Source organism: Bubalus bubalis, chromosome 11 (assembly GCF_019923935.1).
Source record: "Bubalus bubalis isolate 160015118507 breed Murrah chromosome 11, NDDB_SH_1, whole genome shotgun sequence".
In the NCBI taxonomy this organism is placed as follows: domain Eukaryota; kingdom Metazoa; phylum Chordata; class Mammalia; order Artiodactyla; family Bovidae; genus Bubalus; species Bubalus bubalis.
In genome coordinates this window covers 21,114,900-21,141,320 of record NC_059167.1, presented here as the reverse complement: position 1 = coordinate 21,141,320, position 26,421 = coordinate 21,114,900, and the positions used below count along the sequence as shown (strand labels likewise).

Below are 26,421 nucleotides of genomic sequence, written 5' to 3'. Positions count from 1 at the left end.
ATTCTTAGAAAAGTACAACTTTCCAAAACTCGATCAGGAAGAAATAGAAAAGCTTAACAGACCCATCACAAGCACGGAGATTGAAACTGTAATAAAAAATCTTCCAGCAAACAAAAGCTCAGGTCCAGATGGCTTCACAGCTGAATTCTACCAAAAATTTAGAGAAGAGCTAACACCTATCTTGCTCAAACTCTTCCAGAAAATTGCAGAGGATGGTAAACTTCCAAACTCATTCTATGAGGCCACCATCACCCTAATACCAAAACCTGACAAAGATCCCACAAAAAAGAAAACTACAGGCCAATATCACTGATGAACATAGATGCAAAAATCCTTAACAAAATTCTAGCAATCAGAATCCAACAACACATTAAAAAGATCATACACCATGACCAAGTGGGCTTTATCCCAGGGATGCAAGGATTCTTCAATATCCGCAAATCAATCAATGTAATACACCACATTAACAAATTGAAAAATAAAAACCATATGATTATCTCAATAGATGCAGAGAAAGCCTTTGACAAAATTCAACATCCATTTATGATAAAAACTCTCCAGAAAGCAGGAATAGAAGGAACATACCTCAACATAATCAAAGCTATATATGACAAACCCACAGCAAACATTATCCTCAATGGTGAAAAATTGAAAGCATTTCCTCTAAAGTCAGGAACAAGACAAGGGTGCCCACTTTCACCATTACTATTCAACATAGTTTTGGAAGTTTTGGCCACAGCAATCAGAACAGAAAAAGAAATAAAAGGAATCCAAATTGGAAAAGAAGAAGTAAAGCTCTCACTGTTTGCAGATGACATGATCCTCTACATAGAAAACCCTAAAGACTCCACCAGAAAATTACTAGAACTAATCAATGACTATAGTAAAGTTGCAGGATATAAAATCAACACACAGAAATCCCTTGCATTCCTATACACTAATAATGAGAAAACAGAAAGAGAAATTAAGGAAACAATTCCATTCACCATTGCAACGGAAAGAATAAAATACTTAGGAATATATCTACCTAAAGAATCTAAAGACCTATATATAGAAAACTATAAAACACTAGTGAAAGAAATCAAAGAGGACACTAACAGATGGAGAAATATACCATGTTCATGGATTGGAAGAATCAATGTAGTGAAAATGAGTATACTACCCAAAGCAATCTATAGATTCAATGCAATCCCTATCAAGCTACCAACAGCATTCTTCACAGAGCTAGAACAAATAATTTCACAATTTGTATGGAAAAACAAAAAACCTCGAATAGCCAAAGCGATCTTGAGAAAGAAGAATGGAACTGGAGGAATCAACCTACCTGACTTCAGGCTCTACTACAAAGCCACAGTTATCAAGACAGTATGGTACTGGCACAAAGACAGAAATATAGATCAATGGAACAAAATAGAAAGCCCAGAGATAAATCCACGCACATATGGACACCTTATCTTCGACAAAGGAGGCAAGAATATACAATGGATTAAAGACAATCTCTTTAACAAGTGGTGCTGGGAACTCTGGTCAACCACTTGTAAAAGAATGAAACTAGAACACTTTCTAACACCATACACAAAAATAAACTCAAAATGGATTAAAGATCTAAACGTAAGACCAGAAACTATAAAACTCCTAGAGGAGAACATAGGCAAAACACTCTCTGACATACATCACAGCAGGATCCTCTATGACCCACCTCCCAGAATATTGGAAATAAAAGCAAAAATAAACAAATGGGACCTAATTAACCTTAAAAGCTTCTGCACATCAAAGGAAACTATTAGCAAGGTGAAAAGACAGCCTTCAGAATGGGAGAAGATAATAGCAAATGAAGCAACTGACAAACAACTAATCTCGAGAATATACAAGCAACTCCTACAGCTCAACTCCAGAAAAATAAATGACCCAATCAAAAAATGGGCCAAAGAACTAAATAGACATTTCTCCAAAGAAGACATACAGATGGCTAACAAACACATGAAAAGATGCTCAACATCACTCATTATCAGAGAAATGCAAATCAAAACCACTATGAGGTACCATTTCACACCAGTCAGAATGGCTGCAATCCAAAAGTCTACAAGTAATAAATGCTGGAGAGGGTGTGGAGAAAAGGGAACCCTCTTACACTGTTGGTGGGAATGCAAACTAGTACAGCCACTATGGAGAACAGTGTGGAGATTCCTTAAAAAACTGGAAATAGACATGCCTTATGATCCAGCAATCCCACTGCTGGGCATACACACTGAGAAAACCAGAAGGGAAAGAGACACGTGTACCCCAATGTTCATCGCAGCACTGTTTATAATAGCCAGGACATGGAAGCAACCTAGATGTCCATCAGCAGATGAATGGATAAGAAAGCTGTGGTACATATACACAATGGAGTATTATTCAGCCATTAAAAAGAATACATTTGAATCAGTTCTAATGAGGTGGATGAAACTGGAGCCTATTATACAGAGTGAAGTAAGCCAGAAAGAAAAACACCAATACAGTATACTAACGCATATATATGGAATTTAGAAAGATGGTAACAATAACCCTGTGTACGAGACAGCAAAAGAGACACTGATGTATAGAACAGTCTTATGGACTCTGTGGGAGGGAGAGGGTGGGAAGATTTGGGAGAATGGCATTGAAACATGTAAAATATCATGTATGAAATGAGTTGCCAGTCCAGGTTCGATGCACGATACTGGATGCTTGGGGCTGGTGCACTGGGAGGACCCAGAGGGATGGAATGGGGAGGGAGGAGGGAGGAGGGTTCAGGATGGGGAACACATGTATACTTGTGGTGGATTCATTTTGATATTTGGCAAATCTAATACAGTTATGTAAAGTTTAAAAATAAAATAAAATTAAAAAAAAAAAAAAAAACTATTCCCAAGAAAAAGAAATGCAAAAGGGCAAAATGGTTATCTAAGAAGGCTTTGATGGAGCAAGGTGGCACTCCATCAAATCGATGGAGCAAGATGGCAGAGTAGAAGGACATGTGCTCATCTTCTCCTGCAAGAACTTCAAAATTGCAACTTGCTGATGAACAACCATTGAGGAGAATGTTGGATCCCACCAAAAAAAGATGCCCCACATCCAAGGGCAAAGGAGAAGCCCCAGCAGGATGGTAGGAGGGGCAAAATCATGTCTAGAATCAAACCCCATACTCACCAGAGATGCTTGGAGGGCTGAAACAAAATCTTGTGCACACTACACCCACAGACCCCACAGAGACTGAGCCAGACCAACCTTGGGGTGTTTGAGTATCTCCTGTGGAGGCACAGGTCAGCGGTGGCCTGCCACAGGGGCAGTGGCTCTTGCTGCAGCAGACCTAGGCCACACAGTGTGTGGCATAAGCCCTCTTGGAGGAAGTCACCATTAGCCCCACCATAGAGCCACCAAGCAGACAACCCACAAACTGCAGAACAATTATACCAAATAAATTCTCACACTGTTAAGAAAGTTCTAGGAACCACAACAGATTTCCCAACCTGGGGGTCTGGCAAAGGGACTGAGAACCCTTGGGGAATTTGACTTTGGAGGCCAGTAGGATTTGATTACAGAACTTACACAGGACTCGGGAAACAGACTCTTGGAGGACACAAACAAAACCTTGTGTGCACCAGGACCCAGGAGAAAAAGAGCAGTCCAAAAGAGACTGACCCAGACTTGCCTGTGAGTCTCAAGGAGACTCTAGCGGAGGCATGGGTCAACAGTGGCCTGCTGCAGGGTCAGGGACACTGAATACGACAGTGCATGCAGAAGACCTTTTGAAGGAGGTTTCCATTATCTTCATTCAGTTCAGTTCAGTCACCCAGTTGTGTCCAACTCTTTGCAACCCCATGGACTGCAGCACACCAGGCTTCCCTGTCCATCACCAACTCCCAGAGCTCACTCAAATTCATGTCCATCGAGTCGGCGATGCCATCCAACCATCTAATCCTCTGTCGTCCCCTTCTCTTGCCTTCAATCTCTCCCATCACTGGGGTCTTTTCCAATGAGTCAGTTCTTTACATCAGGTGGCCAAAGTATTGGAGTTTCAGCTTCAGCATCAGTCCTTCCAAAGAATATTCAGGACTGATTTCCTTTAGGATTGACTGGTTGAATCTTCTTGCTGTCCAAGGGACTCTCAAGAGTCTTCTCCAACACCACAGTTCAAAAGCATCAATTCTTTGGCCCTCAGCTTTCTTTATAGTCCAACCCTCACATCCATACATGACTACTGGAAAAACCATAGCTTTGACTAGATGTACCTTTGTCAGCAAAGTAATGTCTTTGTTTTTTAATATGCTGTCTAGGTTGGTCATAGCTTTTCTTCCAAGGAGTAGGCATCTTTTAATTTCATGGCTGCAGTCACCATCTGCAGTGATTTTGGAGCCCCCAAAAATAAAGTCTGACACTGTTTCCACTGTTTACCCATCTATATGCCATCAAGTGATGATCAGATGCCATGATCTTAGTTTTTTGAGTGTTGAGTTTTAAGCCAGGTTTTTCACTCTCCTCTTTCACTTGCATAAAGAGGCTCTTTAGTTCTTCTTAGATTTCTGCCATAAGGGTGGTGTCATCTGCATATCTGAGGTTATTGATATTTCTCCCTGCAATCTTGATTCCCATTTGTACTTCATCCAGCCTGGCATTTTGCATGATGTACTCTGCATCTAAGTTAAATAAACAGGGTGAACATATACAGTCTTGATGTACTCCTTTCCCAATTTGGAACCAGTCTGTTGTTCCATGTCCATTCTAACTGTTGCTTCTTGACCTGTATACACAGTTTGCAGCAGGAAGGTAAAGTGGTTTGGTATTCCCATCTCTTGAAGAATTTTCCACAGTTTGTTGTGATCCATACAGTCTAAGGCTTTAGCATAGAGCAGAAATAGATATTTTTCCAGAATTCTCTTGCTTTCTCATACTTTTTTCCATGATCCAATGGATGTTGGCAATTTGATCTTTGGTTCCTCCACCTTTTCTAAATCCAGCTTGAACATCTGGAAGTTCTAGTTCACGTACTGCTGAAGCTTAACTTGAAGGATTTTGAGCATGACCTTGTTAGCATCTGAAATGAGTGCAATTGTATTGTAGTTGGAACATTCTTTGGCATTGCCCCTCTTTGCAATTGGAATGAAAACTGACCTTTTCCAGTCCTGTGAGTTTCCCAAATTTGCTGGCATATTGAGTGCTGCACTTTAACTGCATTATCTTTCAGGATTTGAAATAGCTCAGCTGGAATTCCATCACCTCCACTAGTTCTGTTCGTAGTGATGCTTCCTAAGGCCCACTTGACTTCACACTTCAGGATGTCCGGCTCTAGGTGAGTGCACACCATTTTGGTTATTTGGGTAGTTAAAATCTTTTTGTACAGTTCTTCTGTGTATTCTTGCCAGCTCTTCTTAATTTCTTCTGCTTCTGTTAGGTCCATACCATTTCTGTCCTTTATTGTGCCCAACTTTGCATGAAATGTTCCCTTGGTATCTCTAATTTTCTTGAAGAGATCTCTAGTCTCCTCCATTCTATTGCTTTCCTGTATTTCTTTGCACTGATCACTTAAAAAGGCTTTCATTTATCCCTGCTATTCTTTGGAACTCTGCATTAAGATGGGTTTATCTTTCCTTTTCTCTTTTGCCTTTTCACTTCTCTTCTTTTCTCAGCTATTTGTAAGCCCTCCTCAGACAACCATTTTGCCTTTTTGCATTTCTTTTCCTTGGGGATGGTTTGATCACTGCCTCCTGTACAATGTTACAAACCTCAGTCCATAGTTCATTGGCACTCTGTCTATCAGATCTAATCCTTTGAATCTATTTCTCACTTCCACTGAATCATAAAGGGATTTGATTTAGGTCATACCTGAATGTTCTAGTGGTTTTCCCTAATTTCTTCAATTTAAGTCTGAATGTTGCAATAAGTAGTTCATCACAGTCAGTTCCCTGTTTTGTTTTTGCTGACTATATAGAGCTTCTCCATCTTTGGATGCAAAGAATATAATCAATCAGATTTCAGTATTGACCATATGGTGATGTCCATGTGTAGAGTTGTCTCTTGTGTTGTTGCAAGAAGGTGTTTGCTGTGAAAAGTGTGTTCTCTTGGCAAAACTATCAGCCTTTGCCCTTCATTTTTTAGTCCAAGGCCAAACTTGCCTATTACTCCAGGTATCTCTTGACTTCCTACTTTTGCATTCCAGTCCCCTATGATGAAAAGGACCTCCTTTTTCAGTGTTAGTTCTAGAAGGTCTTGAAGGTCTTCATAGAACTGTTCAACTTCAGCTTCTTCAGCTTTAGTGGTTGGGGCATAGACTTGGATTACTGTGATATTGAATGGTTTGCCTTGGAAACAAACTGAGATCATTCTGTCATTTTTGAGATTGCATCCAAGTACTACATTTCAGAGCCTTGTGTTGACTATGAGGGCTACTCCATTTCTTCTAAGGGATTCTTGCCCACAATAGTAGATATAATGGTCATCTGAATTAAATTTGCCCATTCCTTTCCATTTTAGTTCACTGATTCCTAAAATGTTGATGTTCAATCTTGCCATCTCCTGTTTTGACAATATTTCAACATAAATTAACATGCCTTAAAATAACTTTCAGGTAACAGGACAAATCATGAGAGATATTAGAAAATATTTCAACTGCATGAAAATAAACGTACTACATGTCAAATTTATATATTTATTCAAATAAAATATGTAATATGCAATTACTATAGAATATTGCCTATTCTAGGATCTCACATAAATATCAATAGTATGCATTCTTTTGAGAAGTGCTTCTTTCACTTAGTATATTTTCAGAGATTCATCCATGCTACCTATTCATGAAGTCTCGATAGTATTGGCATAAGAAAAGATATATAGATCAATGGGACAGAATAGGGAGTCCAGAAAGAGTTTTTCTTGCTTTGTTTTCATGATAGTTCATTATTAATGTGTAGAAAAGCAATAGATTTCTGTGTATTACTCTTGTATCCTACAACTCTATTGAACTTTTTAATTAGTTTCAATCATTTTTTGCTGGAGACCTCAGGATTTTCTCCATATATTACCACATCATCTGCAAATAGTGACAGGTTACTCTTTCTTGGATAACTTTTATTTCTTTTTCTCATCTGACTGCTATGGCAAGGACTTGCAATGATGTGTTAAATATAAATGGTTAGAGTGGGTATCCCTGTCTTGTTCCTGATTTTAGAGAAAAAGTTTCAACATTGAGTATGACATTAGTGTGGGTCTGTCATAATGGCCTTTATTATGTTGAGATACGTTCCTTTTGTACCCATTTGGATGAAAGTTTTTATCCTGAATGAGGTTGAATTTTGTCAAATGCTTTTCCTGTGTCTATGGAGATGATTATGTGCTTTTTATCCTTCCTTTTGTTAATGTGGTATATGACATTGATTTTTTTCAAATGTTGACTCATCCTCACATCTCTGGACTAAATCCCACTTGATCATGGTATTTAATCCTTTCTACATATTGTTGAATTTTCTTTTTTTTTTAACTTTATTAACACATTTTCAATTAGAATAGGCATAAACCAAGAGAGGGAAAAAAATCAGGATGATGTACCGCTGTCACTCTGTGAGCAGGGAGGAGGCAGGAAATGGAACAGATGAGCAGAACAGTGTCCTGAGACTATGCTACATAACGTGTAAGTGCCTTGATCAAGTCTTAGCCAACTTAATCTACACTTGAAAACAGGAGCCAAGGTTCATCTTATTTAGTTCAAGAATTTTTACACTGAATATATAGTGCTTCATTTCTCAGAAAGTGATACTAGTTATTATTATAAGGAAGAAGTTCCCATTACACAAGGACTGCTGCTGCTGCTGCTAGAAAACCTCAAATGCAAGTAGGTAGCCGTGCTTGCTCAGGATGCACCGTCGGACTGCGCAGCTTGTGTACATCTCCTTTGAATGCAGATCTGCATCTGGGTTTAGAAAGGCAGCAATCATTACGTCTTGGCTTTTATTCTGGATGCTTAACTTAGTTAAGGTGAAAATTCAAGCGCATTAAGTAGTTAAAATGTAATGATAATCAATACAGTCTCTTACAGCTACACACATTCTCTAATAATGCTTACATGGAATAAAACCAGTGTTACTTAATTGGTGTGTGACACACACAGAACTGAAGAAAAGTAATTCTACATGTACTACAGTGACACGGTAAAAATGCAAATACACCACAGAACTACAGCGATCTGACAGCACTGCTTGATACCCAGGGTGCAGGTGAGGGGTCTAACACACAGCTGAGCCTGTATCAGTCATTCCACTCACAAAGCTTGTGAAAGATTCAGTTTAGTTCAGTTCAATTGCTCAGTCATGTCCAACTCTTTGCGACCCCATGGACTGCACCATGCCAGGCTTTCCCGTCCATCACCAACTCCCGGAGCTCGCTCAAACTCATATCCATCCAGTTGGTGATGCCATCCAACCATCTCATCCTCTGTCATCCCCTTCTCCTCGTGTCTTCATTCTTTCCGAGCATCAGGGTCTTTTCCAATGAGTCAGTTCTTCACATCAGGGTGGCCAAAATATTGGAGCTTCAGCATCAATCCTTCCAATGAATATTCAGGACTGATTTCCTTTAGGATTGACTGGTTTGATCTCCTTGCAGTTCAAGGAACTCGCAAGAGTCTTCTCCAACACCACAGTTCAAAAGCATCAGTTCTTCAGCGCTCAGCTTTCTTTACAGTCCAACTCTCACATCCATACCTGACCACTGGAAAAACCATAGCTTTAACTAGTTGGACCTTTGTCGGGAAAGTAATGTCTATGCTTTTTAATATGCTGTCTAGGTTGGTCATAGCTTGTCTTCCAAGGAGCAAGCATCTTTTAATTTCATGGCTGCAGTCACCATCTGCAGTTATTTTGGAGCCCAGTGATTTTGATCCTGGGATCAGGATCCCAGGAAAGCATCAGGTTCCCAGGAAAGAAACTAGTCTGTGAAAGTCTTTTCAACTGTAAAACCAGGATACGATTACAACTATCTTGATGTCTGAACAAGATACCAGATCGAACAGTAAGATCCCCAGCCCTACTGGAAGACATGAAGGTCCTCACACAGCAAATGCTCACTGGCTCCTGGAAGGCTTCATGTGCATGATATAAAGGCAAGTTGCTGAAGACTTACAGGCAAACTTCTAGGAAGTTTCCACTGTGCCCTGAATTCTAAACCCCAGGAATGTTGTGACCCAGCAAGCTTTTCATTATGCTTGGAGGAATGGTGTGATCCAGCAAGCTTTTCATTATGCTTGGCACCATCTGTTTAATAATGTGTCCAAAGATAAAAGCAGACATGATTATAATAGTAACTATATTTAACTATATTTCCAGCTGTGGACAGTACATCTGCGATTCGAGAGTCCTTCAGTCCAATGACGTGCTGTCCATTGACCTCACAGGTGTTGTGTTCTGTGAGAAGACCATTTCTAGCTGCAGAACTGTCTTTCACGATGGAAGTGATTTTTCCATTTTTTAAAGACAAAGTCGACGTGTCCAGTACTATCTTTATTCAAGGTAATTGTCCGTTCAAAGGGCCTGTCACAAATGGTCATGGTGATCTTCTCCCCAAAAGCCTGTGTGAGCACCCTGAGTGCCTGATCCGAGCTCCAGCCCACACAGTTCTCCTTGATCTGCAGCACCTGGTTCCCAAACCACAGACCCACCAGGGAGGACCAAGACTAGGCCTGGATGAGCTGAATAAACACACCATTGTCTATGGATTTCAGCCTGAGCCCGATTTTTTTTTTCTGTCCTAATCTTTACACAAGATGACTTCCCAGATTCCTTACTTAATCTCTGCTCTGCAGATTCCCATGTCACCAGCAGTGACTGGAAGGAAGTTCATGCCAACCAACTGCCCCCGACTTGGTGCTCCAGGAACCATGGCCCTATTTGCACATATTTATTCTTCATTTAAACTCAGTCCCATGTACTGAGAGAACTCTGGATATAGTTTAGGGCAGAGATTTCCATATGGAGAGACAGGAGCAGAGGCTTCGGATAAAATCACTGGGTTGGCAGGGTTTGCGGTAAAGGCAGCCTGAGCCTGAATCTCCTTGTCTACCTTCAGGTCTTCAGGCGATGGGTACAGACACAGAGCAACTGGTCTAATGTGTCATTTAAGGCCACTGTTTCCTTATTAATTTTCTGTCTGGATAATCTGTTCTTAGATTTAAAGGCGGCCATTAAAGTCTCTTACCATTAATGTACTATTGTCAATTTCTCCATCTATGCCTTTGAAAGTTTGCTTTATATATTTGGGTGCTCTCATTTAGTTGCACATATGTTAACGAATGTTATATCCTCTTCTTGTACTGATTTATCATTATATAATGCTATTCTTTGATTTTATAATAGACTTTGCTTTAAAGTCAACTTTGTCTGATATGAATATACTTACCCAGGTTTCTTTTCATCTCTATTTGCATGAAATATCTTTTTCCATCTCCTCACATTTAGTCTGTGTCTTTAGATCTGAAGTGTGTCTCTTGTAGGCAGCATATAGATGCTCCTTGTTTGTTTTTTTTAATCCAATTAGCCACCTCTGTATTTTTTTTTTAAGATTTACTTATTTGGAGCTGTGCTGAGTCTTTACTGCTGTGCATGGGCTTCCTCTAATTTCAGTGAGCAGGAGCTACACTCGATTTGTGGTGTGTGAACTTCTCATTGTGGTGGCTTCTCTTGTTGTGGAGCTTGGGTTTAGGCATGTGGGCTTCAGTAGTTCTGGTGTATGGGCTTAGTAGTTGTCGCTCATGGGCTCTAGAACACTGGCTCTTCAGTTGTGGCCATAGCAGGTGGGATCTTCCTGAACCAGGGATTGAACCTGTGTCCCTGCAATGGCAGGTAGATTCTTAACTACTGGGCTACCAGGGAAGCCCAACCCTATGTCTTTTGATTGAAGCATTTAATCCATTGGCACTTAAAGAGATTATTGATAGGTATGTACATGTTGCCAATTTGTTGCTTAATGGTTCTTTTTGTAGTTTTTCTTTGTTCTTTTTTCCTTGTCATTTGGTTTTCTTGAGTAAAAAAGTTGTGTTTTTTTCTCTTTAGTTTTATGTATCTATTGTGTATAGATTTGGGTTTTTTTTTTTTCCAGTTAAGTACAGTTGATTTATAATGCTGTATTAGTTTGTATTACAAAGTGATTTGGATATACACACACACACACATATACACACACATGGAAGTTCCCCTGGAGAAGGGCATGGCAACCCACTCCAGTATTCTTGCCTGGAAAATCCAACAGAAAGAGGAGCCTGGCAGGTTACAGTCCACTGGGTCACAAAGAGTTGGACATGACTAACGTGATTTAACAGCAAAGGTGAAATACAATGAGTAACCCATGAAGATGTGTACTACACTCCAAAGGAACTATCTGAGTTTTCTAATTTATAGAAGCAGACATCAAGTGAACATGTGTGAGAATGAACACTGAGTATGTAGGATAATGGTAGAGGGATCATAAAGTTGGATTGGTCTGAATTTATTGACATGGGCTCACTAAGCTGAGATTCTGCATTAAATGCTGCAGGTTGGGGTTTCAAAAAGGGCTCTAACAATTTGTTGGTTGGTTCTCTGAAACATGGACCAAAAGAAGGCCTACTGTGAGCCAACTGGAAATGCTGAACCTCTTTTGCTTTAATGTAGAAGAAGGGATTCAGAGGCTTAGGGAGACTGAAATATTAGAGTGAAGTCATTTAAGACTTGCTCACCTACACTGGGAGGGTCCAGAGGACATACCTTTCACTTAATATTTTGAGAAATAAATTTGTGAGAGGAGCCCAAAATCCTTGAAGAGCTCAATGATGGCTCTTCTCTGGAGGACAGATCTTGGAGTGGAAACCATGGCTACTCAATTGGGAAACTTCATGCAATAGGAATATGTGGATCCTAGGGTGGCAGGGGCCAAGTGATGGCACTCAACCAAAAAAGCCAAGGGAGGCATGGTTACCATAATGAACAGTAGAGCCAAAGTAGCAATCAGAATAGTCAGGCTCATGCAAACCTACGGTCTTGGTGAGTTAATCATGATGTTCCTACAAGTGAAACAGAAATTCTCTCTTGAGCTAAATAAGCAGAAAAGTTCAAAGTCAAGTGAACAAAGTCACTTGACTCAAATCAGGAAATGAGTCACAGCCACTCAATCAATTCCCAGAGTTGAGCCAGTTTAGAGACCCGAAACCCTTTGAATGAATGGGAGGTTAGGTCCCCTTGAGGAAGGACCCTGGCAGACTAATGGAGATTTATACAGTAAACTTTTCTCCCAGCCTTCCCCAGAGGAACCTGTGGCCTTTTAACAAGGCAAATGAACATTGAGGGAAGGAAATAATCCTACCTTCTGGAGATTACCAGACAGTGGCTCCAAACTGACACTGATTCCAGAAGACTCAAAACATCACTGCAGCCCTCCAGAGAGAGCGGGTGCTTTCAGAGGTCAGGTAGTCAAGGGAGCTTTATCTCAAGCCCATCTCACAGTAGGTCCAGGGCCTCTCTGCACCCACCCTGTAGTTTCTTCCCTAGTTGCAGAATGCGTAACTGGAACAGACATAGTTAGCAGCTGGAATCCTCACATTGGTTCCCCACTTGTGCAGTGAGGGCTATTATGGTAGAAAAGCCCAAGGGGAAGCCATTTGTACTGTCTCTGCCTAGGAAAATAATAAACCAAAAGTAACACCACATCCCTGGAAGAACTGCAGATACTGCTGCCACCATCAAGGACTTGAAGGACGCAGTCCTTCACACCACATTCTCATTCATCTCTAGCTGACCTGTGCAGAAGACATGTGGATCTTGGAGAATGACAGTGGATTACTTCATTCTAAGCTTAAAGAAGTCGTGACTCCAATTGCAGCTGCTGAACCAGATATGATTTTGTTGCTTGAGCAGATTCACACATCCCCTGGTACCTGGTATGTAGCTACTGATGTGGCAAATGGCTTTTTCTCCATTGCTGTCCATGAGGCCCACCAGAGGCAGTTCCTTTCACTGGCAAGGCCAGCAATGCACATGCACTGTTCTCCCTCTCAGACCTATCAACCACCCAGCTCTATGTCATAATTTAGTTTGCAGGGATCTCAATCACTTTTCCCTCCACAAGATATCATACTGGCCCACTATATTGATGATACTATGTTGATTGCATCTAGTGAGTGAGTTACAGTAACTACCCTAGGCTCACTGGCAAGACATTTGTATATCAGAGCGTGGGAAATAAATCTAACCAAAATTCATTCCTACCTCATGGAAATTTTTAGGGAATCTGTGGTCTGGATCATGTCATCACTTCTAAGATAAAAAGTAAATGGTATCTGGCTCTCGTACAACCAAGAAAGCAGATCAATCCCCAAGGGGACTCTGGATTTGGGAGGCAACATATTCCTCATTTGGTGTGTTGCTCCAAACCATTTACCAAGTGGCCTGAAAAGGTGCTACTTTTGAGGAGGCCCAGAAGATGAGAAGGTTCTGCCCCAGATCCGCCAGCTGTGCAAACTTCTCGGCAACTTGGGCCTTATGATCCAGCACGTGGAGTGGTGCTTCAAAGTCTCTGCCGCAGGTGGGGACAGCATTTGGAGACTTTGTCAGGCTCCTATACGTGAATCGCACTGTGGTCCTTTAAGAATTTGATGCAAGGCTATGCCATCACCTTTGGATAACTACTCTCTTTATGAGAAACAGGTCTTGGTAGATTATAGGGCCATAGTAGATAATGAATGCTTGATGATGGGCTTACCCAGTTGCCCATCATGAATTGGGTATTATCTGAGCCACCACACCATAACGTGGGCCTGCATAGTAACATTCCATCATCAAATAGAAGTGATATATACAAGTCAGGCCTGAGCAGGAGAGCCTCATGGGGAGTTCCCTGTAATCAGATGACAGGGGAATAGAACATCCGGGCCTGGTTTACAGATGGTTCTGCACGATATGCATGGACCACCTGTATGTGAAGAGCTGCAACACTATGACCCTTTGCGGGGACATTCCTGAAGCACAGTGAAGAAGGGAAATTCTCCTGGTGCACAGAAATTTGGGGAGTGCACTCCACTGTACACACTGCTTGCAAGGAGAAACGGTCAGATCTGTGATTATATACCTATTCATGGGCTGTGGCCAATGGTTTAGGGACATGTGAAGAACATGACGTGAAAATTGGTGACAAAGAAATATGGGAAAGAGGTATGTGGACGGGCTTATCTGGTCAAAAAACATGAAAGTATGTGTGTCACACATGAATGCTCACCAAAGGGTTCCCTCAGCAGAGGATTCTAATAACGAAGTGGATAGGATGACTCATTCTGTGGATACCGGTTGGCCTGTTTCCCTAGCTACCTATCATCACCCAATGGGCTCATTAACAAAGTAGCCATGGTGGCAGGGCAGAGTTGACAGTTATATGTGGGCTCAGCAACACTGACTTCCACTCACCAAGAATGACCAGGCTATAGCCACCACTAACTGCCCAATCTTCAGTGGCAGAGACCAACACTGAGCCTCCAATATGGCAATATTCCCTGGGGTGATCAGACAGCTTCCTAGTGTGTGCATCAGAAGGTGGTTCATTACCTCCCTGGACTGCTTCCAATATACAAGGTGAAGCATTTTATTCCTACAAGAGTAGACACTCTGGATGTAATCTGCGCCCCCCCACCCCACCCCACGCCCAGTACTTCTGCCAAAGATACCATCCATGGACCTAAAGAATGCCTTATCCGTCAGCATGGTATTCCACACAGTATTACTTTTGATCAAGAAATGCACTGCACAGAAAAAGAAATGTGGCAATGGGTCCATGCTTATAGAATTTACTGGTCTTATCATGTTCCCCACCATCCTGAAGCAGCTGTCTTGACACAACAGCCTTTTGAAGACTCAGTTATAGTGCTAGCTAGGTGGCCATACCTTGCAGGATTGAAGCAAGGGTCTTCAGAAGGCTGCTTATGCCCAGAATCAATGTCGAATATATGGTGCTATTTCTCCATACTCAGGATTCAAGGGTCCAGGAATCAATGTGGAAATGGAATTGACCATATTCATTATTAACCTTGGTGACCTACTAGCAAAATTTTGGCTTCCTCTTCTCATGATTTTACACTTTGCTAGCTTCGAAGTCTTAGTCCTAGATGGCAAAATGCTTCCACCAGGAGACCCTAGATTGATTTTATTAACAGAAAGTTAAGACTGCCACCTGGACAATTTGGTTTGCCATGCCTCTGAATCAATGAATGGAACTATGGTGACGACTCAATATGCCAGCAAATTTGGAAAACTCAGCGGTGGCCACAGGACTGGAAAAGGTCAGTTTTCATTCCAATCCTAAGAAAGGAAATGCCAAAGAATGCTCAAACTGGAAAATTCTGAAAGAGATGGGAATACCAGACCATCTGATCTGCCTCTTGAGAAATTTGTATGCAGGTCAGGAAGCAACAGTTAGAACTGGACATGGAACAACAGACTGGTTCCAAATAGGAAAAAGAGTACGTCAAGGCTGTATATTGTCACCCTGTTTATTTAACTTATATGCAGAGTACATCATGAGAAATGCTGGACTGGAAGAAACACAAACTGGAATCAAGATTGCCAGGAGAAATATCAATAACCTCAGATGTGCAGATGACACCACCCTTATGGCAGAAAGTGAAGAGGAACTCAAAAGCCTCTTGATGAAGGTGAAAGTGGACAGTGAAAAAGTTGGCTTAAAGCTCAACATTCAGAAAACGAAGATCATGGCATCCGGTCCAATCACTTCATGGGAAATAGATGGGGAAACCATGGAAACAGTGTCAGACTTTATTTTTGGGGGCTCCAAAATCACTGCAGATGGTGACTGAAGCCATGAAATTAAAAGACGCTTACTCCTTGGAAGGAAAGTTATGACCAACCTAGATAGCATATTCAAAAGCAGAGACATTACTTTGCCAACAAAGGTTCGGCTAGTCAAGGCTATGGTTTTTCCTGTGGTCATGTATGAATGTGAGAGTTGGACTGTGAAGAAGGCTGAGCACTGAAGAATTGATGCTTTTGAACTGTGGTGTTGGAGAAGACTCTTGGACTGTAAGGAGATCCAACCAGTCCATTCTAAAGGAGATCAGCCCTGGGATTTCTTTGGAAGGAATGATGCTAAAGCTGAAACTCCAGTACTTTGGGCACCTCATGCGAAGAGTTGACTCATTGGAAAAGACTCTGATGCTGGGAGGGATTGGGGGCAAGAGGAGAAGGGGACGACAGAGGATGAGATGGCTGGATGGCCTCACTGACTCGATGGACATGAAGTCTGAGTGAACTCCGGGAGTTGGTGATGGACAGGGAGGCCTGGCGTGCTGCGATTCATGGGGTGGCAAAGAGTTGGGCACGACTGAGCGACTGATCTGATCTGATGGTGATGACTGGGGTGATGAGGGGAAATTGGACTACTATTCCACAGTAAAGGTAAAGAAGAGAAGGTCTGGAACACAGGAAATATCTTAGGGATTCTCCAGTATTACCATGCCGTGTGATTAAGGTCAATGGCAGGTTGGATTGGCACAGACCCTCCAGGAATAAAGGTTTGGATTACCCCCATCAGATAAAGAACATGATTAGATACAGTACTTGCTGAAGACAAAGGAACAAAATGGGTAGTAAAAGAAGATGGTCATAAATACCAGCTGCAACCATATGAGCAGTTACAGAAACAAGGATTGGAATGTGTCATGAGTATGTCCTGCTTATTTTGGTATATTTTTATATTCATATTTCTTGTCTTTTCTTGTTATTTCCTCTTATTCTACCGTGTAGCATAAGGCGTATTGAATTTATATCATAATATCTCAGGATTAATTTCCCATTATACTATTAAAGTTACCAGATTTCAAGAAGAATCAATATCACCCAAGGACTTTACTTCCTCTTCTGCTGCTGCTGCTAAGTCGCTTCATTCGTGTCCGACTCTGTGCGACCCCATAGACGGCAGCCCACCAGGCTTCCCCGCCCCAGGGATTCTCCAGGCAAGAACACTGGAGTGGGTTGCCATTTCCTTCTCCAGTGCATGAAAGTAAAAAGTGAAAGTGAAGTCGCTTAGTCGTGTCTGACTCAGCGATCCCATGGACTGCAGCCTACCAGTCTCCTCCATTCATGCGATTTTCCAGGCAAGAGTACTGGAGTGGGGTGCAACCGCCTTCTCCGACTTCCTCTTCTGAGGAAAGGGTAAATCTACAAATCTGCACAGCCTCTTGGTTCTGTCTCCCTGGGGAACTCTCACTCAGGAGCATCCCAGGAGGGACTGTACGCACTAAGCCAGGACCTTGACAAGGGTCTGGCAGCCAGGGGCTGGAAGTAGCAGTGGTACCGCTTACACTCACTCCCTGACTCACTGCTGTGTTTTGTACTTCCTGTCCCCTGCAACTCTGGCTCCGCAGAGTCACCTAATGGGTCATATTTTTGCCTTGGGACAAAGCTAAAGTCCCAGTGGAAATAAAGGCTGCCACCTGGGCATTTGGGGATCCTTGGATCCCTGTAGTAGCAAGAAGAGGTCACAGTCTTGACAGGCATAGCTGAGCCTAATCATAGGAGGTAGGGCAGGGGTGTGGAAGCCAGGAGGTCTCGGGTGCCTCTTCTTATCCTCCTGCTCTACTGTGACTGTGACTGGATAGATTCAGCAATCCCAGCCTGAGAAAGGCAACGTGATCAGACGTTAGGGGATTTTAAAGATACGGACCTGGGTAAGGACACAGGGTGAATATCCCACCCAAACCATCAGAATGCTCTCTAGAGATGAGGGAAACTAGAAGGCATAGTGGAGAGAGGCAGTAACAATCAACTTCAGCTCCAAAACCAACACAGTAGTAGGGTCTGTGCTTCATCCCACTAACTTCCCTCTTCTGTGGTTCCCCACAGGCAGAGGTGCCTGCCAGAATCCAAAAGTTGTTTCAAAATATAAAAAGAGGGATGGTATGGGGAGGGAGGAGGGTTCAGGATGGGGAACACATGTATACCTGTAGTGGATTCATTTTGATATATGGCAAAACCAATATAATATTGTAAAGTTAAAAAATAAAATTAAAAAAATATATACTAAGAAAAGCTGATCAGAGCACTGTAAAGGTCAGATTGTGGAATTTCCATATCAGGCACCTTCATCCTCCTTCCAGGGAAGTCTTGCTGACCAGCTGCTGGAATTATCAGCATAGAGCCTCCAGATATTGGCTCTTTGGGGTCAGCCTCAGTTGCTGAGGTGCACGGCCAAGCTCTTAGTCTTCTTGGAGCACCCATATCCAGTGAATGGGCAAGGGGAAAGTGTGAAGACAGGCCATTTTAGCCCAATTCAAGACTAGTCTGTCAGGTAATATTCATTCCAGAGCTTGCTGCCAGGTTGGCCAAGGCTCAAAGGGTAGTATAATTTCTCATCTGTACAGCTAACTTCTTCCACCCTTTCTCTCTAAACTCTAATTCAGTGTCTGCTGCTGGACAATTCAAACTATCACAATGAACTAACTACTGAAAGTACCTTGCAGCCGCAGGGCCAAGGGAACAAAAGAAAGAAGTTGGTTCATTCAAGTACTGGTGATTTCAGGAGGTCCTCTGCAGAGCAGGGACCAAGACTTCTAAGGAGGGCAAGTGACCAGCTGCTGCTGGTGCTCCAGCAACTCCGAGGAGAACCACACTGCTAACCCCAGAGCTACAACAGTGATCTTTCAAAGCATCACTGGTCAACTGGTGCTTGTACTTCTAATGAAGAATGAGGGTGATTCTAACAGAGTCAACAAAACCGGAATCCAAAACCAAGCTTGGCTACCAAAATGACAGAGTAACTTTTGGCACACAGGAAGGTAAACTCCCTTCTCTCTTCATCCATCATTCCAGGCTACTTTTACTGGCCCCTCTTTGGCACAGATCCCCAGAAAAGAGCAGGCCAAACAGCAATAGGGTATATAGTGGCACATCTTGGATATGACATTTTAAGAATACAAAGGTGGGAGGATGTTTACAACTGATAGACATTAGGTTACAAATGAGACTTTTCCGTGCCTTTGCTCAGGAAACAAAGAGATGACTTCCAGAAGGAAAAAATGAACTTTTAATATTGCTTAGCACACTGAAGAGTAAGTTAAGAACACGATAAGAATCCTTCAGTGAAATATTACTGCTTATGATCCTGCCATAAGAGATCCTTAAATTTTTCTTGAAGCAGTCAGACATGCCCTAATGCTCCTCTACTATTTAAAAGAAAAGCCAGGGATTTTTTTTTCTTTGCGAATGAAGCAGGAGCCTTAGTCACTTTCTTCCTCCGTCTCCTCTTTTTCAGTATCCTCTTCCTCCATCATTTCTGGCTCCTTTTTCTTTTTATGGTTCTTACAAAGCACAAGGAAGCAACATACAAATAAACAAATCAAAGGAATAAGCCACAGTAAGATGTGAGTGTTCTTTTCCATTTTTGTGTCTTCCGCCTCTTCTTCCTCATCTCCTTGGGGATTACCAGATGGGCCACTACTATTACTACCTCCACTGCCTTCATCCTTGCAGTAGGGAGGTGCCCATCCAGGGTGGCAGTGGCACTCTTGCTTATTATTGCAGACACCCTTCATGTGGCAGGTCTCGGGCTGACAGGCTTGTGGCTCAGGAACCATAGTGACACACCTGCTGTGAACACAGATCTTTTTTTGACCACACATTGTGCCCTCCTTCACCTGGCCGATATCAGGTATGGACATTCCGACATGATAGTCGGTGCCCCAGCAAGTGGTGCCATTGACTTGAAACTGATGCACTGTGGAATGTTCCATCAGATTCGGAATTACTCCCACATTTTCACACTGAACTCTCCCACACAGGATATCAGGGACTTCACATTTTATGTACTCTGTGTTGCTGATACCACAGTGACCAAATCGATTTCCTTGGGTGTTGATTTCTTTGTAGCAACTCTGAGATGCACTCCTTGCATCTTTGCCAAAAATCTCCCTGCACTGTTCATCATGGTTAGCACAGTTCTTTTTATAGCAGTAGGCACTGTCACGACAGGGAATCCCATCCTGCACATATACATCTTCTGGGCACTGATGCGATGTCCCATTGCACCACTCTGGAAGGTCACATTCATTGATCTGTTTTCTGCACAAGGTCCCTGCTGACATGACCTTGCAGTTTTTACAGCAAGACCCAGAAGCACAAGCAGCTCCAGGCTTCAGAGCGCAATTCGGCAGACAGCAGGGATCACGTGCACACTGCCCTATGGTTCCACAGTCACACTCCTCTCCTTCTTCGACCACTAGGTTCCCACAATACTTTATCCTAAAGATATTCGCTGGATTTGGAGGAGAGAAGAGACAAAGTCCATTCCTCATCACATTGTCCCAAAACTCGGCAAAACTGCAGTTGCTGAATTTACTCGTTACCGATCTGGCGGGATACATTATGCAAAACTGAAGTTCACACACACAAAATTCAGTATCATGCAGCATACCTAAATTATGACCAAGTTCATGGGTAACAATAAGCCCAAAATCATACAGACTCTCATCTTGGAAAACCATAACTCCACTATTAAAAGGATTCTGGCATACTCCAGCAACATAGGCAACTCCAAGTGTAGGGTCAAATGATTTCTTTATGAAAAGATGGGCTGCATCATGTGGCAGTCGGTTATCAAGGTTAAAAAACTTCCAAAGAGCAAAATCCTCCAACATTTTATCTATGTTATCAGTGGCAATTTGGTTTCCTTCAGTCCAGATTTCAAGCCCAGTTAAAGTTACATCAACTGCCAAAGGGCGATACAGGCTATTTATTATGTTGACAGCATTAGCTATATCATTTTGTACTATTGACACATTGCTTCCCGAGAAAACATATCGAAGATTGTCCACAATCACTACCAGCTCAAGAAACCGCAAGTGGGTCCACCAGCCTGTGTAAGAACTTTGCTTCAGAGTGAAATTATGCAACTCCAATTGGCGTGCTATTTCCTCTTCTGTTAACCCACATCTCATACGTGGGAACTGAGTATCATCGATATCTATTCTATACACCCAGTGTTCAAATGTGGCAGAAGACCTAACTGGTTCAATTTCATAAGCAAGATCATTTATCTGTAGTATTCCTCGAAAACCTCCAGAACAGGTACTGAGGGCAACCAGGGACTTGGGAGCACCCTCCACATAACCATGATAGTAGCAGTCATCAGGAACAAAAGGCTGATCCTGGTGCAGGGAACGCTGGTCTGTGTAGGTGAACACTGGGAGGGGCCTGGAAACCAAGAACTTCTTGACCTTCATGTGGGTGATGTGTCTTTGGCCCCCAAATCGCAGGCTATAGGAGAGCCAGCCTGGAACCTTTGCATTTCTGCCCCAGCCAGTCACCTTCAAGGGGATCACCAACTCTGGGGAAGAGAAGTGCTGGGAGGGCCTGGCCTGAGAGTGACCAGAAATGAACAGACACACCCCAAACCAGAGCAGCAGGGGAGTGACTCTGAAGTGTACCAGGGCCTCACCCACTGTCATTATGGAGCCACCTGCTTAGGACAGAAGAGGGCAGGGCATCAGGCACTGCTGGTCTGGCTCTTCCCTCTCAGCTGTTGAGGGTGCAGGGATGACCTTTATGGATCTGTGTCCTGGAAGAACTGGCCCATCAAAGCCGCAACGCTGAAGTGAAAATACAAAGAAGATCTAGGAGAGGGTGGTTGGGGCAGAGAGGGTAGGGGAGAGAGGGAGAGAGAGGGAGAGAAAGAAAGTGATTTCAATTGGGACAAGGCTTGAATCAATAAAATTCTGGAGATTGTCTCATATATGTAAGGGCAAGGGATAAGGGAAGAGCAGGTTTACAGGGAAAGAAATGAAGGAAATTCATCATAGATGGGTAATTGTTGAATCCTGTTGTAATATAAGGACTCATTAATATACTATTCTCTAAGCATGAACACTGGCATGACATTTCTCATTTTAGAAAGACTGACGTCTGACTCCCAATTTACTCCCCACCCAAAGTCGATTGGTACTCTGCTAGCTTCAGTAAGCATGCGGACAGCCCATCCAAAACTCACCATTTTTTGGTTTCTTTATTCAGACAGTTTGCTCCATCTCCCCTTCTCTTCTACAGACATCTTATCTAGCTCCCATTCTGTTTGAGGTGAGCAGTCCAAGTAAGTCTCACTTAAGGGACTCATTAGTTTTGGGAGCCCAATCCAGACAAACATGTAATTTGTAACACACTTTCATCTGCAGAAAACCCCTGGACCTTCCAAGGAAGGCAGCTACGTTGACAGAGCAATAGGAATGAGGCTGTTATCTGGGGACACGTCAACAACCCAGCTGCCTCTAATCAGGGCATGGAAGCAGCAGCCTTCTCTGCACCTAGCCCACCTGCATCATGTTCTCAATCGTAAGAGACTCACCTTGGCTGTGTTTAGATATATTCCATTCTATATTTTACATGCATGGTGAGTTAGCTGAATTCTCTAGAGAACCTTAGACCGAAGAATTTAAATCTAGAGTGAGTTCACTAAAAGATTCAGAGATCACAATTTGAATGGACTTACTTCATACCTGTTGAAAACACAAATTTTAACTCAAGTAAAAGCTAATTTTCTTCATTTGCTGACTTTCAGTTAAAAGTATCAATAATTTCCTTAACATTTGAAAACAACAGATTTCAAAAAATTGGAGACACATCAGAACATACACTGGTTGGTGGCTGAATATTCTAAACACGGACACAAATGGGGCTGACAGTAGAGAGCATAAAAATACTCTCAGCAGTACAATGTCAAGAACACCTGGGCAGTCCTAGCTACTTTGCCAGAACTAATGGATAGCTCCTGGAAGCCAAGGATACTAGATGAAACTTCTAAGGGAAAGCATCTCTGATATAGGTCAAATCCTAATGACCAGATTTCCTTTCCATGTCTCCCTTCATGATATCCTTGGTATCTGCTACAGATCTGGGGATATTAAGATGGAAATGTGTGAGGTGAAAGAGGACTATTAGAAACAAATCATTATAAAGAGGAAAATAACTTATATTATGTTATTTCATCAGAAATAGGATGTGGTAACAAGAGAAAATCTCATTGTCAAGGGTCTTTAAGTCATGCCCGTCTTCGTCACTATTGCACCATTACATACGTTGAACTGCTGCCACTCCAAAGCCCTTCCTCTCCATCATTACCTGCATTTCAAGTAGTGTCAGAATCTTCCTTGGCATCAGTAATTAACTCTTTCTTCCATCCCAGCAGCTACTTCAACTCCTCAAAACCTCTATCTTACCTTGTCTCCACTCACTTTTAGTCACAGCTAATTCAGGGTTTCTTACACTTAGGTCACAAACCATTCAGGGTCATGAGAAGAATGTAGTGAGCCACAACTAAATAAAACAACAGAAAATATGAGACAGCATCACACAAATCATTTATCACCTCCTATATATCACCTGGCACCACAGAACTATTAGCAGAACTCTGCTGACATAGCTTATACTGATTATCAACTATTCTCTGAGTCCTAATGCTAAAGTTTATACTTTGTCTATGGAGCTAGAGATGGGAACTGGCACATTATATTTCCCCATTTCTAGCTGGATTCCTGAAAAGTGCTGTCAAGAAAAGCCTGAGAGGGAGAATAAAAAGCAAAAGGGAAGGACAAGGGGCTCTTCCTGTTTGATTGCTTTTACTGTCAGTGACCTTCCCCCTACGCCCAGAATGGTCTCTTGCTCTGGTGCTGAGAGTCAGTTACCACATTCTAGAACCAGCTCCATCAATCCTACCAAAGGCACCTAGTGTCAATGCCCCCTGCCAGAGGGCTCAGAACCAGATGTACAGAGCCATCTTCCAGTACTGTGGGCAACCCATACCAGCCAGCCAGTACCTCTTTCTCAGATGTTTCAGGCTATACCACAAAGCTCCCTGATATGGGTTTGATATGCTCCATGAGAGGAGTAACCCTCTGTCTCTGAGATCTGTGTCAGAGTCCTGGCGGACCTTCTTCCAAGTCCCTAAGGAACCAGTACCAGCTCAATCTTACCTAATAGGAAGTACAGCTATCAACTCTACACTACTTTTCTGAGTTCCTAAACTACCAGCATCACCTGGGCTGGTAGTGCTCTATCTTCTATTGTCCAGGTCCAGACCTATGAGGCCACTGTGAGAGCTTCTAGGTTATGAAAACCCCCATCTCTTCCCTTCGTTCCCACAATCTCAGGGGTGCAACTCTCTGTGGTAATTCATACTTCTCTGTACCTCCATGTTCCCTTTTTACCTTTTTGGCTCTCTAATACCTTTCCAAGAATGTTTATAGTAATTACTCTTGGTGGATTTTTCTTTTCTGGACTAGATCTTGACAGATACATACAGCACTTGGTACCAAGAGTGCTGCCAAGAGAGACAGATAAATGGGTCTCTGGGATTCGCTTAGGTATGTCCATGGCCTTAACACACTGCTGAACTCCTGTTGAATGGGGGATGGGCTCATAATAACATCACAATTAAGTTAAATTTCTCCTCACTGTTGATTGTGATGAAGTGCCCTATTGAAGCAAATGTGTGGGGGACCAAGGGAAGGCTGTGATGTTGCCTAGAAATATCTCAAAGACTGAGGGTGGAATGGGTGTACTAAATTCTAACGGACACTTCGCACAATGAGGCTCAAGGCTCTAAGGTCTCAGCTCAGATTGCTGATAATAGGAGACTTAAAAAAAAAAATCTCTCCTTTAGCCACAGAGCGAACTTCAAAGAAAACCAGAATTTAACTGTGGAGTTTCAGAATCACAGCGTAAGTTGAATACCGAGATTTGCCAAGACTGTAGCGGGAAATCTGATTGAGACAAAAAACAAAAAAACCAAAAAACTTTGACCTTGATAATGGGAGTTCCAGGTGGACTGGATTGGTTCTGAGTATCTAGATCCTCCCAAGACACCTGACGTTCCTCTACCAGGGAAGGTGCCTAGACTCCTCTTGTCTGAGAAGCCTAGCCACCTTTAGCTAGAGACCCTGTGATTATCTCAGCTGGGGAAGTTATCCCACCAGGGCATGTCTAGTATCCTCAAGACATACTCCTACTGCCCTTTAATGGCTCTAAATGCAAACCAGAATCTAATTCAATATGCTGCAGAGGAAAAGGTTCTTTCCTCTGAATTGAGAGGAAAGAACTTCTACTCAAAATAATGACAATAGTTTACTAATTTATATTGACAAAAGAAAGGAAACAAACCATATTAATAGCAGAAACTATGAAGTCATTACAGAGATAAAGATGTTGGGGGCCAGCATGAGGTACTCTGCCCATGGCAAAGGTCATGAGGAAGGAGGATCGACATACGCAAAGGCGGGATCGAGCCTCAGGAGTCCCCCTGGAAATCCTTGAGCATCTACCCCCAAAACCAGTGTCTGCCTACTTTACTGCTTTGTGCTCTCACCTACACCTCTGACTTTACGGGGGGCTGTCCCCCACCACCTCTTTCGGAGGAGTTAACTTAGAGCTCCAGTTAATAATAATTCCTGGGCGTGACAGGAGTGTTTCAACTTACAAACTCCTCTGAAGGTTCTCTAGCCTGCCTGACAGGCTTGTCCGGCCACATGTGATTGCTCACAGCCTCCCAACCGTGAAAGGCACGAGATGCTTTAAACCTTCTAAAAACAGGTTCTTTAGAGAAGTTAGAAAACTATTAGTATAAGTATAATGGGCTGATTAGAAATTGTATTGGTGAAGGGGTTTTCATTTGTTAAGCCAATGTTTACTGCTAGGTCTTCACATCCCCTGCCCTTACACACATTAATGAATATATAGAGGAAATAAGTATTAACCTTTGATATAAATCACGTTAGACCTTAGGCCAAGTAAATTCTTTCCTTAACTAAAACCCACTACACCCTCACCCTATAGGAAAGTAACTTTATTTGAGTGACGTCTGTTTTAAGAATAATCACCCTTGGAGAAAAAAGTGTTCTGGTTGACTGACCACTGTCACAAGGAGAGGGTCATAAATTGTCAGCAGGCCCCCTGGCCAGAAGATGATGTAACACCCCTAAGACCTCTGTATACATTTGTATGAAGCACCTGACTTTAATAAAAGTCAGGACTGCTGTCCCCGCATGACTTTTGTATAACATCTCAGTGTATAAAAACAGACTCTGGAAAATAAAGAATTGGGATCAGTTCCTCAAAATACTGGTCTCCCCATGTCTTTCTCCCTCTCAAACTCTGGCTGAGTCTCCATCTGGAGCGCGGAACCCACCAAGCTTACTAATTTTGCCTGGGCTTCTAAGATCCGACCGGGGAGGCCTCAGTGTCTCCTCTCCTTCGGGAGAACGGAAGGACGCCTGCGGCCTACGTAAGTGGTGCAAGCTTCTTGTCTTGAAGTTTTATTGGTCTCCTGCGTAAACCAAGCTACTCAGCCTCTTTTCTCCACTGAATTTTCCTACTGAGCTATCCTCATTCTATTACTCTTTAT

The 26,421-nt window shown here is 42.5% G+C and overlaps 1 protein-coding gene and 1 pseudogene across 2 annotated transcripts; both read right to left on the bottom strand.

Annotated features, from left to right (window-relative positions):
• Nucleotides 1–8,796: 8,796 nt before the first annotated feature.
• LOC102398545 lies at nt 8,797–14,377 on the bottom strand (annotated as a pseudogene).
• A 4,531-nt stretch (nt 14,378–18,908) lies between these two features.
• On the bottom strand, nt 18,909–25,360 carry ADAM20 (ADAM metallopeptidase domain 20). Of its 2 annotated transcripts, none has more exons than XM_044924796.2 (2): nt 22,021–25,360; nt 18,909–21,646 (listed from the first exon to the last, which is right to left on the bottom strand). In XM_044924796.2, exon 2 carries the CDS (start codon nt 21,479–21,481, stop codon nt 19,256–19,258), a length of 2,226 nt encoding a protein of 741 aa, XP_044780731.1. In that variant the 5' UTR covers nt 21,482–21,646; nt 22,021–25,360; the 3' UTR covers nt 18,909–19,255. The 2 variants fall into 2 exon arrangements, with proteins under 2 accessions (XP_044780731.1, XP_044780732.1); XM_044924797.2 differs by having other exon boundaries at nt 18,909–21,622.
• Between the last annotated feature and the right edge of the window lie 1,061 nt (nt 25,361–26,421).

Coding starts and splice junctions, on each gene's coding strand:
- ADAM20 (XM_044924796.2), bottom strand. CDS start 21,481: ATGACAGTGGGTGAGGCCCTGGTACACTTCAGAGTCACTCCCCTGCTG.